General features: G+C 38.6%; 1 protein-coding gene across 1 annotated transcript; it reads right to left on the bottom strand.

Annotated features, from left to right (window-relative positions):
* Positions 1-333: 333 nt before the first annotated feature.
* Positions 334-16,330, bottom strand: LOC127636100 (SH2 domain-containing protein 4A-like). Its single transcript, XM_052116493.1, has 9 exons — positions 16,168-16,330; positions 11,110-11,381; positions 10,248-10,407; positions 6,251-6,383; positions 5,959-6,112; positions 4,540-4,738; positions 3,837-3,967; positions 1,285-1,502; positions 334-1,110 (listed from the first exon to the last, which is right to left on the bottom strand). Exons 2-9 carry the CDS (start codon positions 11,282-11,284, stop codon positions 1,018-1,020), a joined length of 1,263 nt encoding a protein of 420 aa, XP_051972453.1. The 5' UTR covers positions 11,285-11,381; positions 16,168-16,330; the 3' UTR covers positions 334-1,017.
* Between the last annotated feature and the right edge of the window lie 608 nt (positions 16,331-16,938).

Genomic DNA, 16,938 nt, shown 5'->3' with positions numbered 1-16,938 from the left:
GTTTCAGCAGGGTGGGAAATATAAATGCTCTTTTAGATTGGGAAGTTATGAGTTCTGAAATTTACAGAATGTATTAATAATAGAGTCACCTCTTATATGCATCTAAATATCAAGCGAAATTAGATTTTCCATTTCATAATCCCTTTAAACATGTTCGAAGAGTTATGTAAAGGAGATATTACTAGTGTCGTTAATATATTGTTCAAATTTGTGCCAATGTTCTTCCTAATTCTGTTTCTTTCCCAAACAAAAGCAGACATGTAGAGTCTATTAGGTTTATATTATATTAGGTTTTTGTTTTCATATTGCAGCCAAAGTTTTTATTACAGTGTCAGACAAACAAAAGGGCATAGTCCGAAACTGTGTTTTGAAATAATAAACAATGAGTGCACTTGCATGTACAACTATCAAAAATGCAAGAAAACCATTTAGACATCCACACACACAACTCAATCAGTTTATGCTTAAACTATTTATGAACTTACACTGACAAAGAAAAGCCACTTATGACATTTACATGACCTTATGTTTTGTCAACTTCTTAACCAAAATCAGTGTAAGATTATGCATGTAAACACACCCATTGTTAAACAACAGTGTTAATTACGCTGTATATGATGTGTGTATATAGTAATTATTAATACCATTATTTCAATTATATTAACAGAAAAATTATAATCTTTTTACAAGCAAAGCACTTTTAAAGTCAATATCATATTACAAAAAGAAACAGGCTGTTTAAACATGGAAAAATCATGTGGTCATAAATGTACATCAATAATTGGATTCAAATAAATGCAATACAATTCATTTGGGTGCCTCTGGAAATGTGATAATCCATGAAAACAGAATTCTAGTTCAAGTTATTCTTGCTGTATTTATTATTATTAAATCATACATTCAGGGTTGACAATTTTGTCCAATGATTCCTGCTAAGTATCACAGTGCAGTACGCTTGTTTACAGTGTGAAGGCTCAAATATTCTTCATTCAGGTGGTTTATGTCAGTGTTTACAGTTCAGCTGAAGAGGTCTGTGTAGTCAGCGGCACCTGCTCTCTGGCCACGCGCGTGCAGTAGATACTCCCCTCCAGATGGGCTTAGCGGCTCCACCTAGTGACAAAAACAGCCTTAACTATTGTAAATTACAACTGGATACTTGCAACAATTCAATCAAATAAAAAAATACTAGTGAGTGAATGGTCCTGGCTTCAAAACATGGCCATGTATAAAATATAAAGCCAATTAATTAAACCCCCGGTCACACACACAGGAATAATGCTTTACCTGATGATATTCCACCAGTTCTGTGAGAGAAGTGAATTTGATGTGGTCTCCTAACATCATGTAGCAGCTCTCTGAAGTATCGATGAGCAGGTGCTTGATTCCCTCTTTAGATTGGTAAGAAAGCACATATCCAAAAATTCTCTCACTCACACGCACCAGAAAGTGACCGGCCTCCCCCTCGTTCAACAGCTCCTCTGCCTTCTCACGAGTTATAATACCTGATAGTATTAGGAAGCATTAGATATTATACCTGCAGCAGTGTCAGAGTTCATATAGAAGTTAATATAATATACAGTATGTCCCCTGGAGTGGTTTTAGAGGCACTGTTCACCTTTACAAGGACATATTCCTTTTCTAACCATACAAACACAGCGTACCTTCATTTATGTTGTAGTAAATACTTCAGTTTAATAATGTCACCTATTCAGCTCTGCTACATATTTTGGCTGCTGCCTACAATTTTTCACACCCAAATTTAAAAACTCACCTTACACACACATACAGTGGCCTAACTACATAATATTGGCCTAATTTTACAGAATTGCAATGGTTCATAAATATGAATGTAAATTATTACAATCTTAAGAACAACATACATTTTTAAAAACTTTTATCCCATCTTTGAAAGCCTGTGATTTAGGCTCGGTTTGCTTAATGTTCCTGCAAATGTCAGTTCATTCCACTAGATGACAGCAATTACTAGGAAAAACAAACCTTTATCACCTTCTATCACAATATACAGATGTGAAATGCAGATGGCACTGTAACGCAACGAAGCACTCGCCATGTGCTTGTCCATAGACATTCAGTCTATTTTGTGATCTCACGCACCTTCCCCAATGTTTCATTGAATATCTCGGCATCAGAGTGGACTAGAAGCTTAATATGTGTGTCGTTGGAACATGGAGATCCTCGGTTTGCATTCTGTATAATAGATACATTTTTCTGATGATTTATTTATCATGATATTTCTGGACATTTGAGACATAATGGATCATTTACCTAAACAAGCTCACAGACGAGTAGAAAATGTATGTTTTACGAAGATCACATTCCACTTTGTGATTCCTTTGATAATAATTAAAACTGTGCTGTTATGGCAGATAACTATAAAATAAATAATAATTAACATTTTGGTGTTATGCATAGTCACATTCATGAGAATGAGAGCTTTAATTTAATATTTGACTTGTCGATTTTGGTGTTATTTAAAAAATAAAAACATCACAAGGTGCCACGTATTTGCAAAGCAGAGGTTTTCATATCTTATCTTGTTACCTTATCCCGTAGAATGATGCAGAGGTCAATTAAATTCTTTTTTTTTATTTGATCCCAATTTGGAATGCCCATTTCCCACTACTTACTAGGTCCTTGTGGTGGCGCGGTTACTCACCTCAATCCGAGTGGTGGAGGACAAGTCTCAGTTGCCACCACTTCTGAGACAGTCAATCCGCACATCTAATCATGTGGCTCGTTGTGCATGACACAGGAGAAACTCACAGCATGTGGAGGCTCATGCTACTCTCCGCATCCATGCACAATTTACCACACGCCCCATTGAGAGCGAGAAACTCTAAATCGCGACCATGAGGAGGTTACCCCATGTGACTTTAACCTCCCTAGCAACCTGGCCAATTTGGTTGCTTAGGAGACCTGGCTGGAGTCACTCAGCACGCCCTGGATGGGGTGGTAGTCAGCGTCAATACTCGCGGAGCTAACCAGACCCCCAGTTTATTTGAATTCTTAATCGGAACAATTATGACTGTTACCTATAAAAGTCAAATCATAATTTTTCTGGTGTGGAAGTTGGAAGCACACAGTTCTATATAATGTTACTGTATGGTGTATGATTCAGGTTTGTCCTCACAGAAATGACTGGAACCTGTTAATTAGAAGGTGGTGTCTATATTGTCTTTGGTGTACCTATAGTAAATGCAAGAGCAGTCTGACAGGCGGTGTGTTGAGCTGTTTAACAGCAGTGGGCAGCAGAACAACACAAACACTGCAGCAGCCGCTCTGTTCATTATTACTAGATTTCCTTCTACTGGGAAAAGTACGTTGACTTAACAATTAAGTATCAATGAACAATGAACATTAGAACCTTCAGCAAAATGATTGTATTCAGTTCAAATCCTGTTCCTTTGAAAAGACTACAGGTGTGTTTATTTCAAGAGTGCTCACACAACTCAAGGTAAAATCCTTTAAAGGATCCTGACATTTGAGGGGTTTTCACACTTGGCTGGTTTTAAAGATCTTGAATTTTGGCTAAAATGTGAATACTTGTAAACAAACTCAGACTCCTTAAAGTGAACGGAGATCATCTCAGGAGGTGCTTCGGGTATGGTTTTGCATATAACATGCACTGTGAACAAAAAACACTCCAGATTCACTTTACCATCATATTCACATAATTCTAAATATGTTTGAGATCTGTCAAGGCAAAGGACAGCGTGAATGCAGAGAACTGGGTTCTTCATCACTTTTTGGTCTGTACTCAAGTGTAAACACCCTTTGAAGTTTAATAGTAGACTATATAGTTCAAGTTCTCTCACCATGAAACCAGGGGGCAATCCCGCTCTGGTCACGCAGGAAACCCGCTCTGAGAGGCAGCTGTTCCTCCTTAAACCAGCGAATGATATGTGCTCTACTAGACGTTGACAATGAGCGCCGCAATTCTGGCTTCCTGTCAGTCAGAACAAAGAGATATTTGATTACTTGCATGTGTCTTTAATTAACATGAAATCATCAGCCACCATACATCACAACACTAGACAGGAACTGACAACGGCATTTTTAAAGCCGTCAGTGCTTTTGTACTTAATAGATGATCTGTTAAGGGGAAATCCTTGTGAATACATACGACTACAGAAGTTGTCTGCTGTACAACATTCCTGAGATGATGGACATGAAAAGACTTGACGTACAGTTGAATGAATCTGTGACAACTAATAGCTCTCTTAAGACAGGTCCGGTCACATTTGCTGAATCCTGTTTTGCCACAGTGAACGTCTTGGAATGAGGGCTCAGATTATTGATTATCATCATCATGTTTTTAATTTTATGGATAACACTATTGCAATGAAACACAAACCTTAATGCGAAGGAACGCAAAACATTTTTCAAGGGAGAGCAAATCTTTTTTGTAAGGGAACGCAAAACTATGTCTGAAAATAAGTTAGCAAATAGCACTAAATGTGTCATAGTAATGAACAACTACAGACATACTATAGCTGTAAAGCATGTGACGTGACTCACTGAGTGATGGCATTGCTGCTGGTCGTGGTGCTTCTGGGTTTGGGCTTGGGTGGAGGGACTTGATTTCCTCCACAGAAGGTCTTTGTAATGGCTGCCACACGACCTCTCTCTAGAGCTTTGACAGAGCGTCTGCGTTGGTCCTCGATGGTCTGTTTGACTAGGGAGCGTCTGCGCATGTCTGCGGCTTTTGACTTCTGCACTGAAACCACAAACACACACGTTATACAGACATTAGTGTTTTTCAGGGCTAGAAATAAGAAATGTAATATTCTGTGACATTTCAACATGATCACATGGAAAATCGACCCTGACATTGACCCCGTTCAGCTGAATTACTGACAAACACAATCTCCCATTACACATTCAAGTGTGAACACATTTCCCTCTAGCACTACTGAAAGTGTGCGAACAAAAGAGACACAGGTTCTGGTCCCATGGGAACCAGGAAGTAATCATTTTCAGATAAACAGCGCGAGTAAGCGTGATTGAAAAGTCGCATTAAATTGCTCTAAAATCATACTTTTAGTCCACTGATGTTTAGTGGTTTGGGTAATACAATATCCATCCTTGTTAACTGTATTACATCATTAAAAAACTAAAATGAACTATAAAAGTAAAAACAACTCTTTTTTGGACATTTTACCTGGAAACTGGAGATTACACATGCCCTTAAATTCAACAACACTTCCAGCTTTGGACACAGGGGGCAGTGCTTTCAATTTCAGTAAGCACAGACAGATTTCCAACCTGGTCTCAGAGAATCACGATACTATACCTACATTTTGTCAAAATTATTTTACATGGCTCGTTGCATGTATCGCAGTAGGTTTCTAGTGGAATGAACACTAGATGCACTACAACAACAATTACTTTTATTCACCTTCACACAAATCATAGAGTAATGTGCAAATGTGACGTCACATTTGGTTTTTATGACTCTTTCGGTTAGGTTTAGGTTTAAGGTAGGGAGGTAGGTTTGCACACTTCACCTCGGAACTGCCGTAATATGTGTAATGAACCAGGTCATGGGTATCATTTCGCAAAAATGCCACCACAGTCATATGATTTTCATGAGATCAGGCTGCCAAATTCAGCAGCAAAACTTTCGACCCATTGTTGCTGACTTCACAGTGTGATCATCCTGGATATTCCAGGTTTTCCATGACCGTGTGTGATTTTCATGACTAATGCTGTGATTTTGTGGTGAAATACCCGTTTATTCGACTAATGGCAGACAGGGGGAATGTTTGGGGAACCTGTTTGGAATCAGTCATTATTTTTGCAAGTCTATTTGGTTACGCTAGTGACACATAAGTTCCACACTATAGCTTTAGTAACTATTAGTTATTGAGGAAACAGTGTAGTTAAAGCAATGCAGATTGTACGGTGACAGGTTGTAGGATTGACTGAGCTTTTTACATGTCTCCTGCCACTGTTTCTCCTCCTCCTCCTCCTCTTGAGTCTGTTTATTGGTCTGCAACTCCTTCAGACACATGTAAGTCTGCTGTTTTCTCTCCTGATCCAGCCTCCGGAGCTCCTCCTCTGCTTTACTCCTCTCCAGGTCCTCCCGTTTCTGAGAAAGAACAAGCCTCCAGGTCAGAGCAAAAACATTTGCTTCATCGTTTGTTTAAAACAAAACATTGAGCAGTGAGTGGCTGCAATGAACACTCTTTGACCGAGTTCTCAGCGTTTGTTTCTGCGTTTGTCGTACCATGAGTTCCTCCTCAGCTCTGCTCTGTTCTACAGCAGCAGCCTGTCTGATCTTCTCCTGCTCCACTTCCGGTTCCATCGGTTCCATATAGATACCTGAAAAGTGCTTCTCTAGATCTGCCTCTTTCTTTGCCCTGCACAAATGCACCAGAAAAGTATAAAGAACGTTTGCATAAGTTATTAGTTATCCAAAGTCAGTAATCATTTACAAGCATGACCAGGAAATTACTGCTATGAGGCCATGAATGCCTATGAGAATGTACATAATAATACGGCAGCTAAATTCCTGCACCATTACAGCTGAATAACATAACACAAACACTCATGTTCACACAGAGCAAAAAAGAAATTTCCTTAGCTCAAAGTCCTTTGCATACACTGTAAAATCTGTTGCCAAGGTATGTTAAAAGAAGAGAAGCAAGTTTTTTCTCATGCTGTCATCAACTCTTTTCCATGATATGGTAATGTTACTTTCTTGTTTGGACAGTCTTACTCATTCTTAATGATTATTATTTTCTAAATTTGATAATAATAGTAAAGTCATCAAAGAATTAAACCAAGACAATTGGAAGAATAGGAATTATGCCGTGACCACAAATGTTAAACAAGATTCGTGTAGTGTACGTGTAGATTGCAGCCCTGCACACAAATCATTCTCTCAAGCAACTTCTTGAAGTTATCCTGGGAAGCTTTTTTAACAGTTTAAGTTTACATATATGCTGGACACTTAATCACTGCTTTTCCTTCATCCATTAGGGCTGCACAAATCATAGAAAAATGTAATCGACATTACAATTACAATTGTGAAAAGTGTTAATTACTGAATTCTTTTAAGGTATACTTTAGTTGTGACTATATTTTCTTAAAGGGATAGTTCACCCAAAAATGAAAATTCTCTCATCTTTTACTCACATCCTCATGCCATCCCAGATATGTATGACTTTCTGTGTTCTGCTGAACACAAATGAAGGTTTTTAGAAGAATATTCCAGCTCTGTAGGTGGAGAAAGGCATCATAAATGGTTTAATCCATGTCTTCTGAAGTTATATGATAGGTGTGGGTTAGAAAAAGTTAAAAATGTAAGTCATTTTTTACTTTAAATCTTCACTTCCACATTCTTCTTCTGTTTTTTGGCAATGTGCATTCTTCATGCATATTGCCACCTACTGGTTGGGGCTGGTCAAAGTTGGAGATTTATTATAAAAATGATTTAAATATTGATCTGTTTCTCACCCATACCTATCAAATTGCTTCAAAAGACGGATTAAACCACTGGAGTCATATGGATTACTTTTATGCTGCCTTTATGTGCTTTTAGAGCTTCAGAGTGGTCACCATTGACTTGCATTGTATGGATCAACAGAGTTTATATATTTTCTATAAATCTTCATTTGTGTTCTGCAGATGATAGAAAGTCATACACATCTGGTGTATGTCATGAGGGTGAGGAAATGATGAGAGAATTTTCATTTTTTGAGTGAAATATCACTTTAATAAACAACCATTCAAGGGGCAGGGAATTTCTGGAAATTAGATTTTTGATTTTTGAATGATTTTTGTCCCAATTGTGTGGAAATCTATAATTTTCTGCGCATGCAGATTATGTGTGGCATTTGCAAAGATTGAGTTTAGGGCTGTTGGTCTGATGCATGTTTTATGTTCTCAGTTTGTTTTGGATGTGTAGCCTAAAAGAATATGGCAAACAGATTCTCTAAATAAAATTATAATGTAAGTTCTATTAATAGAAATTAAAAGTCGCATTTTAAATATCAAACGAATTAAATCAACAATTTTATTTTTGTCACTATCGTGCAGCTCTACTGCACCTGCTTTAAAAAATAATTTCAAATACATTTTAATCATTCAAGCATAAGCTATTAGATCAAATGGTTTTCAAGAATTTCAGTCAAGTTTAGAATTATTTCATACTGTGGTAATTTAATATTGGGATTGTAAAGGGATGAGGCTGTCTAACAGTATTTCGTACATTATTAGAAAGCCTTAAGTTTTACTTTCGGTGTTGTTAAAGTCTACAGTATATAGATGCTGTTTGGAATGATTTACACCAATGATCTCTTAACATCCGAAATGTCTCTAAAAGAAGCCACAGATTGGCAAATAATCATTATAACTTCTGTCTGATAGATTTGGGTTGAACCTTCCAGCTGCAAAAACAAACCAGCACAAGGAGGAAGTGACATGGCAGGAACAGTATAGGCACATTGTGTTGACATCTTGCCATTGAGCTGGTGAAATATTTAACTGATCCTGACTCGGTCCATTTCTTTGTACGTTATTTAAGCAATGTGTTTTCAGAGTCAAAGAACAATGATATGAGAATGTCAAAGAATAACTGGCTGAATCTCTCACACATTCGTGCACACCCACACACAAATCATTTTACTTACGAGTTTGTTTGTTATATCATTCTCAATGGTGATTCTCATTTATACAGTGGGTACGGAAAGTATTCAGACCCCCTTAAAATTTTCACTCTTTGTTATATTGCAGCATTTGCTAAAATCATTTAAGTTTCCTTCCTAGAGCTGGCCGTCCAGCCAAACTGAGCTATCGGGGGAGAAGAGCCTTGGTGAGAGAGGTAAAGAAGAACCCAAAGATCACTGTGGCTGCGCTCCAGAGATGCAGTCAGGAGATGGGAGAAAGTTGTAGTAAGTCAACCATCACTGCAGCCATCCACCAGTCGGGGCTTTATGGCAGAGTGGCCTGACGGAAGCCTCTCCTCAGTGCAAGACACATGAAAGCCCGCATGGAGTTTGCTAAAAAACACCTGAAGGACTCCAAGATGGTGATAAATAAGATTCTCTGGTCTGATGAGACCAAGATAGAACTTTTTGGCCTTAATTCTAAGCTGTATGTGTGGAGAAAAGCAGGCACTGCTCATCACCTGTCCATTACAGTCTCAACAGTGAAGCATGGTGGTGGCAGCATCATGCTGTGGGGGTGTTTTTCAGCTGCAGGGACAGGACGACTGGTTGCAATCGAGGGAAAGATGAATGCGGCCAAGTACAGGGATATCCTGGACGAAAACCTTCTCCAGAGTGCTCTGGACCTCAGACTGGGCCGAAGGTTCACCTTCCAACAAGACAATGACCCTAAGCACACCACTAAAATAACGAAGGAGTGGCTTCACAACAACTCCGTGACTGTTCTTGAATGGCCCAGCCAGAGCCCTGACTTAAACCCAATTGAGCATCTCTGGAGAGACCTGAAAATGGCTGTCCACCAACGTTTACCATCCAACCTGACAGAACTGGAGAGGATCTGCAAGGAGGAATGGCAGAGGATACCCAAATCCAGATGTGAAAAACTTGTTGCATCTTTCCCAAAAAGACTCATGGCTGTATTAGATCAAAAGGGTGCTTCTACTAAATACTGAACAAAGGGTCTGAATACTTAGGACCATGTGATATTTCAGTTTTTCTTTTTTAATAAATGTGCAAAAATGTCAACAATTCTGTGTTTTTTTGTCAATATGGGGTGCTGTGTGTACAATAATGAGGAAAAAAATGAACTTAAATGATTTTAGCAAATGGCTGCAATATAACAAAGAGTGAAAAATTTAAGGGGGTCTGAATACTTTCCGTACCCACTGTACATCAGCATAAATGAAAGCCAAAACAATAAAAAATGTAAATGTATAAAAAATGTGTATATACCAAAATTCTAAAAATCATGACTGTTTCATTTTAGATTGACATGTAATCATCTAGCAGATGCTTGTATTCAAAGTGCCTAACAAATGAGGAACAAGCATTTGCCATATAAGCAACTTTTCTGCAGTATCACTCTGGCAAGTTCCCAAGAGCATGCTAGAGTAATACACAAGCTAGATCAGAAGAACAAATTGAGTTTTATTGTTATAAAAAATAATGCCAGAGTGCAAAAATCCATTCATTTCCTTCTTCTGATTATGTGGGGAATGACCACATGACAGGTTCTAGCATGTTCTGTCGTGTGCATTATACAGTATACAATACCTGAGCTGCTCGGCTTGTCTCTGGGCCTGCAGCCCTGCACTCTCAGTCATGATCTCATCACAGATCTCATCGTACGGTTTATCATGAGGATGCTCACCCATCACCCAAACCCACACGTCATCATCCAGACCCTTCATCCATGATACACACTTCCCTGAAACTGCATTCAGCACACATAACATTCAACACAATAACTTCACAGCACTGAATAAACAGTCTTGGTGTAATAAATGTCTAAAGTGACTTTAAGGGCAAAATACTAGCTGAGATTTATGTAGCATGAAGCTGTATTGTATTTATTTTGTCTCTGTGAGACTTAAAGGAGACATTTTCCCTAGAGAAAGAGATCACAAGTCATATATTGTTACTCTCCCAATTGTTTTTTTTCTAGACAGACTAAATGGATAAAGCCGTTAATTCTCAGATGTTTCTCCTGAGAAAAAATAAATGAGTATCTTACATGTGTCTCCTCATATGTTTCATAAGAGATCTTAATGTCTCAAACTGTGCTAAGATTTGCAAGAAGTCCGCAATCAAAAGTCATTGTATTAATGTGAACTTTTAACCAAGAGCAAATGTTAGGCTATACTCATTCATTTTATACTGTATATCAACCACTGACTCATTTGTGTCTTTTATTTCTCCAACACAGCTTCAGGAGACAAAGTTGATACTTACAGTAAATAAATCTGAAGAACTCCACAATATCTCCTGAGCAAATGAAAGACCAACTTCTGATTGTTTTTATTCTCTTGGTGTGGATTTAGACATCATTACTGTCTTTACCAGATCACATTCTATGCATACATTTCTAGTATCCGTTTATTCAGATCTTTATGACACTAAACATGGAGATAAAAACCTTTTTTGTGTTTCATGCGTGCAGTCTCCTCTTTCTCCAGCTGCATCTCTCTCGCTCTCCATCTCCTGATCTGTTCTTCTCTCATCTTGAAGAACAAAACCCGTTTCTGTTCTTCATTTAGTTCGGCTAGCAGCTCCGGTTCAATATACATGTCAGTCAAGATCTGCTGCAACATCTTCACACTTCAATAACACTATTCACTTTACAGAGCTCAAAGAAACTGGATGATGTTCATCTGTGAGGGCTTTAGTCCATTACTGTGTCCAAGCAGACTGGGTGAATAGAAACACAATGCTCAAACACACACTGTACCACGGTAAATTTAAGATCACTATATTCATACAGCACTCCAAGGTGCTGACATGTCCAAAAAAACAAGATAGTATCATTGTAGCTGAACCATCATTGATGAAATTGTACATCATTGATATATTGTTTAATAAAATAAAAAGCACTAGGTCTTTCCTATGTAGAATATTACCAACAAAAACAAGCTAAATACATTTTTATTAATTCAAATGAGACTAAATGATTTAAATAATGAAAATATTGCAACTGTATCGAATGATAGTCTAGATATAAGAGGAAATAAGTCCATTTCTATAATATAAATTGCAACTGGGTCAAAAATATGGGAGTGTCGCATATCTGAACAAATTTTACGGTCAATGCATGAACGTAAACAAGGAACAGGAAGGAGAACTAAGAGCTATCAATCAATCAATGAATTAATGGCACATCAAAACCACACACGCACACACTCACGCACACACCTCTCTCTCAGACACACACAACACATCACGAAGACTACACACCACTCTCACAAACATATAACACACACAAAACTCTCACATCTCTCTCTCTCTCTCTCTCTCTCAGACACACACAACACATCACGCAGACTACACACCACTCTCACAAACATATAACACACACAAAACTCTCACATCTCTCTCTCTCTCTCTCAGACACACACAACACATCAGACTACACACACTCTCACAAACATATAACACACAAAACTCTCACATCTCTCTCTCTCCTCAGACACACACAACACATCACTAGACTACACACCACTCTCACAAACATATAACACACACAAAACTCTCATCTCTCTCTCTCTCTCTCAGACACACACAACACATCACGCAGACTACACACCACTCTCACAAACATATAACACACACAAAACTCTCACATCTCTCTCTCTCTCTCTCAGACACACACATCACGCAGACTACACACCACTCTCACAAACATATAACACACACAGACACACACACAACTCTCACATCTCTCTCAGACACACACAACACATCACGCAGACTACACACCACTCTCACAAACATATAACACACAGACACACACACAACTCTCACATCTCTCTCTCTTTCTCACACACTCACACACACACACACACACACACACACACACACACACACACACACCACACCACTCTCTCTCAATTTTCAATTTCAATTTAAAAGTACTTTATTGGCATGATTGTGTTTACATACAATATTGCCAAAGCATTAATACAGAAAATAGTAACAAATAACAATAAAGATAGAATTAAAATAAGGTGCCAGAATAAAAAAAATATAATAACAATACACACTAGACAATATAAAATAAAATATGCATTTAACAGTACATTATGAACATAAGAGACTAAAAGTACTGTGAATGAAGTACATTAAGGCAGTGATTGGTTTCGGAGAGTGTGCAGCTCAAAAAGAATTTAGCTGAAACTGATGCATGATGGTCCTCCCCCAGTAACACCAGCATCTGATCGGTTTCTGCCAAACTGGAAAACTGTGGCATGAGGTTTGAGAGTTTGTGGAGGTATCTCTCTCTCACCTCTGTAAATTTCTCACAGTGAAGGAGAAAGTGTGTCTCTGTCTCGACCTCACCCGTGTCACAGTGAGCACAGACTCGTTCTTCCTTTGGAAGCCATGTTTGTCTGTGTCGACCTTTTTCTATGGCAGACTGAAATCACTGAGTCTGTATTTGGGGAGGATCCATCTCCGTTTTGGATCTCTTACAGTGTGGAGATATTCTGCCAGATTATATGTTCTGTTTACGGCCCGATAACATTCCAGTTTGCTTTGGTTTTTACTTTCATTTTCCCAATGGTCCAAATATGAATTTTTGCTTTCTTTTATGATTTGGTTTATTCTGATCTGGTTATGTTCAGAAGTGCTGGTTTGAAACTGGTGTTTGTCAGTTGTTAGTGGGTTTGTGAGTTTCAGAGCCAGCTGACAAAGAGGACTGGTTTTAGGCTTCAGCTCTTGGGTTTTAAGGGCTTCATGTTGCAGTGTGTTAGGGGAACTTGAATTTAGGTCTGTCCAACATTTGAGGGATGGTTTTTCAATACGTATAATAAGGGGGTATCTGCCTAGTTCGGCCCGGCATGCATTAGTAGGTGTTCTTCTCTGAACTCTTAGAATGTTTCTACAGAATTCTGCATGCAGGGATTCTATGGGGTGTTTGTCCCATCTCCAGTAATCTGCCAGACAGACCCCAAACCTCACTTCCGTACAGAGCAATAGGCATTATAATACTATCAAAGATCTTACACCAGATTGTTACAGGAATGTCAACTTGGGTAAATTTGCCTTTAATAGCATAGAATGCTCTTCTAGCTTTCTCTTTTAGTGCATACACTGCCAGACCAAAATCCCCTGAAGCACTAATTTTTAGACTGAGGTAGTCGTAGTGTCGGGTGTGTTCTATTGCTGTGTTCCCCAGAGTGAATGTGTATCTGGTGTTCTGTAATCTGGAAAATCATAATTTTAGTTTTTTCAGATTGACTGTCAGGGCCCAGTTCTGACAATAGTTCTCCAGCAGGTCCAGGTGCTGCTGTAGCCCTTGTGCAGTAGCTGACAGCAGCACCAGATCATCTGCATAGAGAAGAAATTTTACTTCAGAATGGTTTAGAGTAAGACCGGGTGTTGCAGATTGTTCCAGTAGCACTGCTAACTCATTAATGTAAATGTTGAACAGAGTTGGACTCAAACTGCAGCCCTGTCTCACTCCTCACCCTTGAGTGAAAAATTCTGTTCTTTTATTGCCAATTTTAACTGCGCACCTGTTTGAATACATAGATTTGATAGTGTCGTACATTTTACCCCCAATGCCGGATTGTAGAATTGTAAAATATAGACCATCATGCCAAATGGAATCGAATGCTTTTTTTAAATCAACAAAGCATGCAAACATTTTGCCTTTGCTTTTTTGATGCACGTGCTGATTGACTATTGTGTGTAGCGTGTGAATGTGGTCGGTGGTTTGGTAGGAATCCAATCTGACTCTTACTCAAGACATTGTGCTTGGTAAGAAAGGCCTGTATCCAGGCATTCAGGATACAGCAGAAAGTCTTCCCCAGATTGCTGCTCACACAAATGCCTTGGTAGTTATTGGGGTCGAATTTGTCTCCACTCTTATATAATGGGTGTATTAAGCTCATACTCCAAGAGTTTTAGCAAGGCCTCCTGCAGTACTGCTGGACTGTGCTTCAGCATTTCTGTTCTAATGTTCTCTAAACCACATGACTTTCTGGGTTTTAGTTTCTTAAGTGCATCTGCCAATTCTTCTCTGCTAATCTGATAGTCTAAAGGATTTTGGTTATTTTTTATTGTAGATTCCAATTGACTTTATTTTGCATGCTTTTCTGGTCAGGTGTGAGATTTTCAGGAGAAAGTTTTTAAAATAGTCTTTCCATAATTCTCCATTTTGTATGGCTATGTCCTGACTGTGTTGTTTATTTAGAATGTTCCATTTTTCCAAGAACTGATTATTATTAATTGAGTCTTCAATTTCATTAAGAGTGTGGTTTAGGTGTTGTTGTTTTTTGTGGTGCATTGCATTTTTATAATCCCGGAGTGCTTCACAATAGTTTTGTCTGGTTTCAGATTTGTGTGGCTCTCTGTGTTTTTGGTTAGAGATCTGTCGGAGTAGATTTCTTTTAATTTTACATTCTTTATCGAACCAAATTTCATCCCCAGTTTTAAGTTTAGTTTTCTTGTTTGTAAGCAGTACATTTTCTTTGATTGAGCACCTTTGATAAATGTCATTTATTTTTTGTACTGCAGAATTTACGTTGATCTTGTTAGCCATAAACCGTATTGTTTGAAATCTATTGATTAGGTTGGACATTTCTTAGGAGCTAATTGCACTAAGGAATTCAGACTCATATTTTGGGGACCATTTGCATGTTGGGTTTAGTTGGAACAGGTTTCTGGGCCCTTGGTCTGTTCTATGGTGTTGGATTGACTTTAGGAACACGTTAATTTGACAGTGGTCTGATAAGGTGGACTGTGGTCTGACAGTGAATGCACGTATGTAGGAGGGGTCCATGTCTGTAGTGGCATAGTCGACTACACTAGCCCCAAGAGCTGAGCAGTATGTGAATCAATCTAAAGAGTCCCCTCGGATCCTACCATTAAGCATATACAGACCCAGGCCTCGACAGAGACACAATAACTCCTTAACGTTTTTGTAGACTGTACTGTCCGGATTGTTCCGTGTTGTAGTGTTGGGGGTTAAATGTGTGTTGGCTTTCAGTATGTGGTTATTCTCTGAACCTGTCCTTGCATTTAGATTCCCACATAACATCACATTCCCCTGGGTCTGGAATTGGCTGGTTTCCATCTGAAGCTGATCAAAATGATTGTCCTTGCAGTTCAGAGACTCTGATGTAAAGGTCCTTATCACAGTCTATGATACCTTTTTTAAGTTTAAGCCAAACATGTGATAAGTCTTTTTTCATGATTGATAGCCTGTTCTTTAGAGTCTCTTTGTACCAAATGATGACGTTTCTCTTCCACGTTTCACGTTACAGTTTTTAAGTGATGGCCATAATATTTCGCTGTATCCTAAAGGGCAGTGACTGTCCACATCTGATCTGCACCATGTTTCTTGCAGAATAATCTCTTTCTTTCTTTCTTTCTTTCTTTCTCTCTTTCTTTCTTTCACTCACTCACAACTCTCTCTCAATTTTCACTCTTTCTCTCTCTCTCAGTCTCTCTCTCACACACACTCACACACACTTACCACCGCTGGAAGTTTCTGTCTCACACACGCACACATCAGTGGAGAGTTTGTTGTGCCAGCTGAGGTGTATGGAAAACCCTCTCTGAGGATCCGGTTAAACTCGCACTGTTTCTAAACCTTCAGATATCTGCTCGAACATCAGACCTGTGGAGGAACATGGAGAGCTGTAGGGAGGTAAATGGAAGTGTGTGTGTGGTAATGTGTTACACACCCTCCAGCTCAAACTCGTTTCCTCCTCTCACGCGTCAAACACATTCACGTGCGTCTAGTACTGAAGCGGTGTGTTGTTTTACTTGTTAGTAGACCTGCACAGAATCATTCAAACATTTCTACTCGTTATCACCGCTTGTGTTCGTTTATTAAGAAGTTTGACTTATTTGATGACGCTTTCAGCTGCCTTGTGAATTGACTATTAGCAGTATTACACTCATCTGGCTTTTCGCAAATTTTCCGCCAACAAACCATTCGCCACAGAAAATGTAAATAAAGTGCGCGGATTGCATGGTGGCCTATTTACAGCATTATTTCTGATATATTCTAAAGTGTGTCATCAGTGACTTACAACTTACATGAACAAACAGGGAAGAATAAAAACTTCTTCATAAACTCTTCATGATAGCAACTATTAACTGACTTTGAAATACATACGAGGAAAGTTGTCTTCAGTTTTGCACTAGATGGCGCAATTTACCAAATTACTTAAACGACTTGAATACATGCGGCGTGGTAAAACTCATAAGCATTTAGTGAATATTGACATTCACAATGCAA

Source organism: Xyrauchen texanus, chromosome 43 (genome assembly GCF_025860055.1).
Source record: "Xyrauchen texanus isolate HMW12.3.18 chromosome 43, RBS_HiC_50CHRs, whole genome shotgun sequence".
Lineage (NCBI taxonomy): Eukaryota > Metazoa > Chordata > Actinopteri > Cypriniformes > Catostomidae > Xyrauchen > Xyrauchen texanus.
The sequence above is the reverse complement of the archived record's forward strand: the minus strand, read 5'-3'. Positions and strand labels throughout refer to the sequence as shown.

Excerpts from the sequence above, each read along its gene's own strand:
- LOC127636100 (XM_052116493.1), bottom strand. The coding sequence starts at position 11,284 with ATGTTGCAGCAGATCTTGACTGACATGTATATTGAACCGGAGCTGCTA. Across the intron at positions 6,384-10,247 it reads AGACAAGCCGAGCAGCTCAG|GGCAAAGAAAGAGGCAGATC; the intron begins GTATTGTATACT and ends GCATTTGTGCAG. Across the intron at positions 6,113-6,250 it reads GAGCTGAGGAGGAACTCATG|AAACGGGAGGACCTGGAGAG; the intron begins GTACGACAAACG and ends GTTCTTTCTCAG.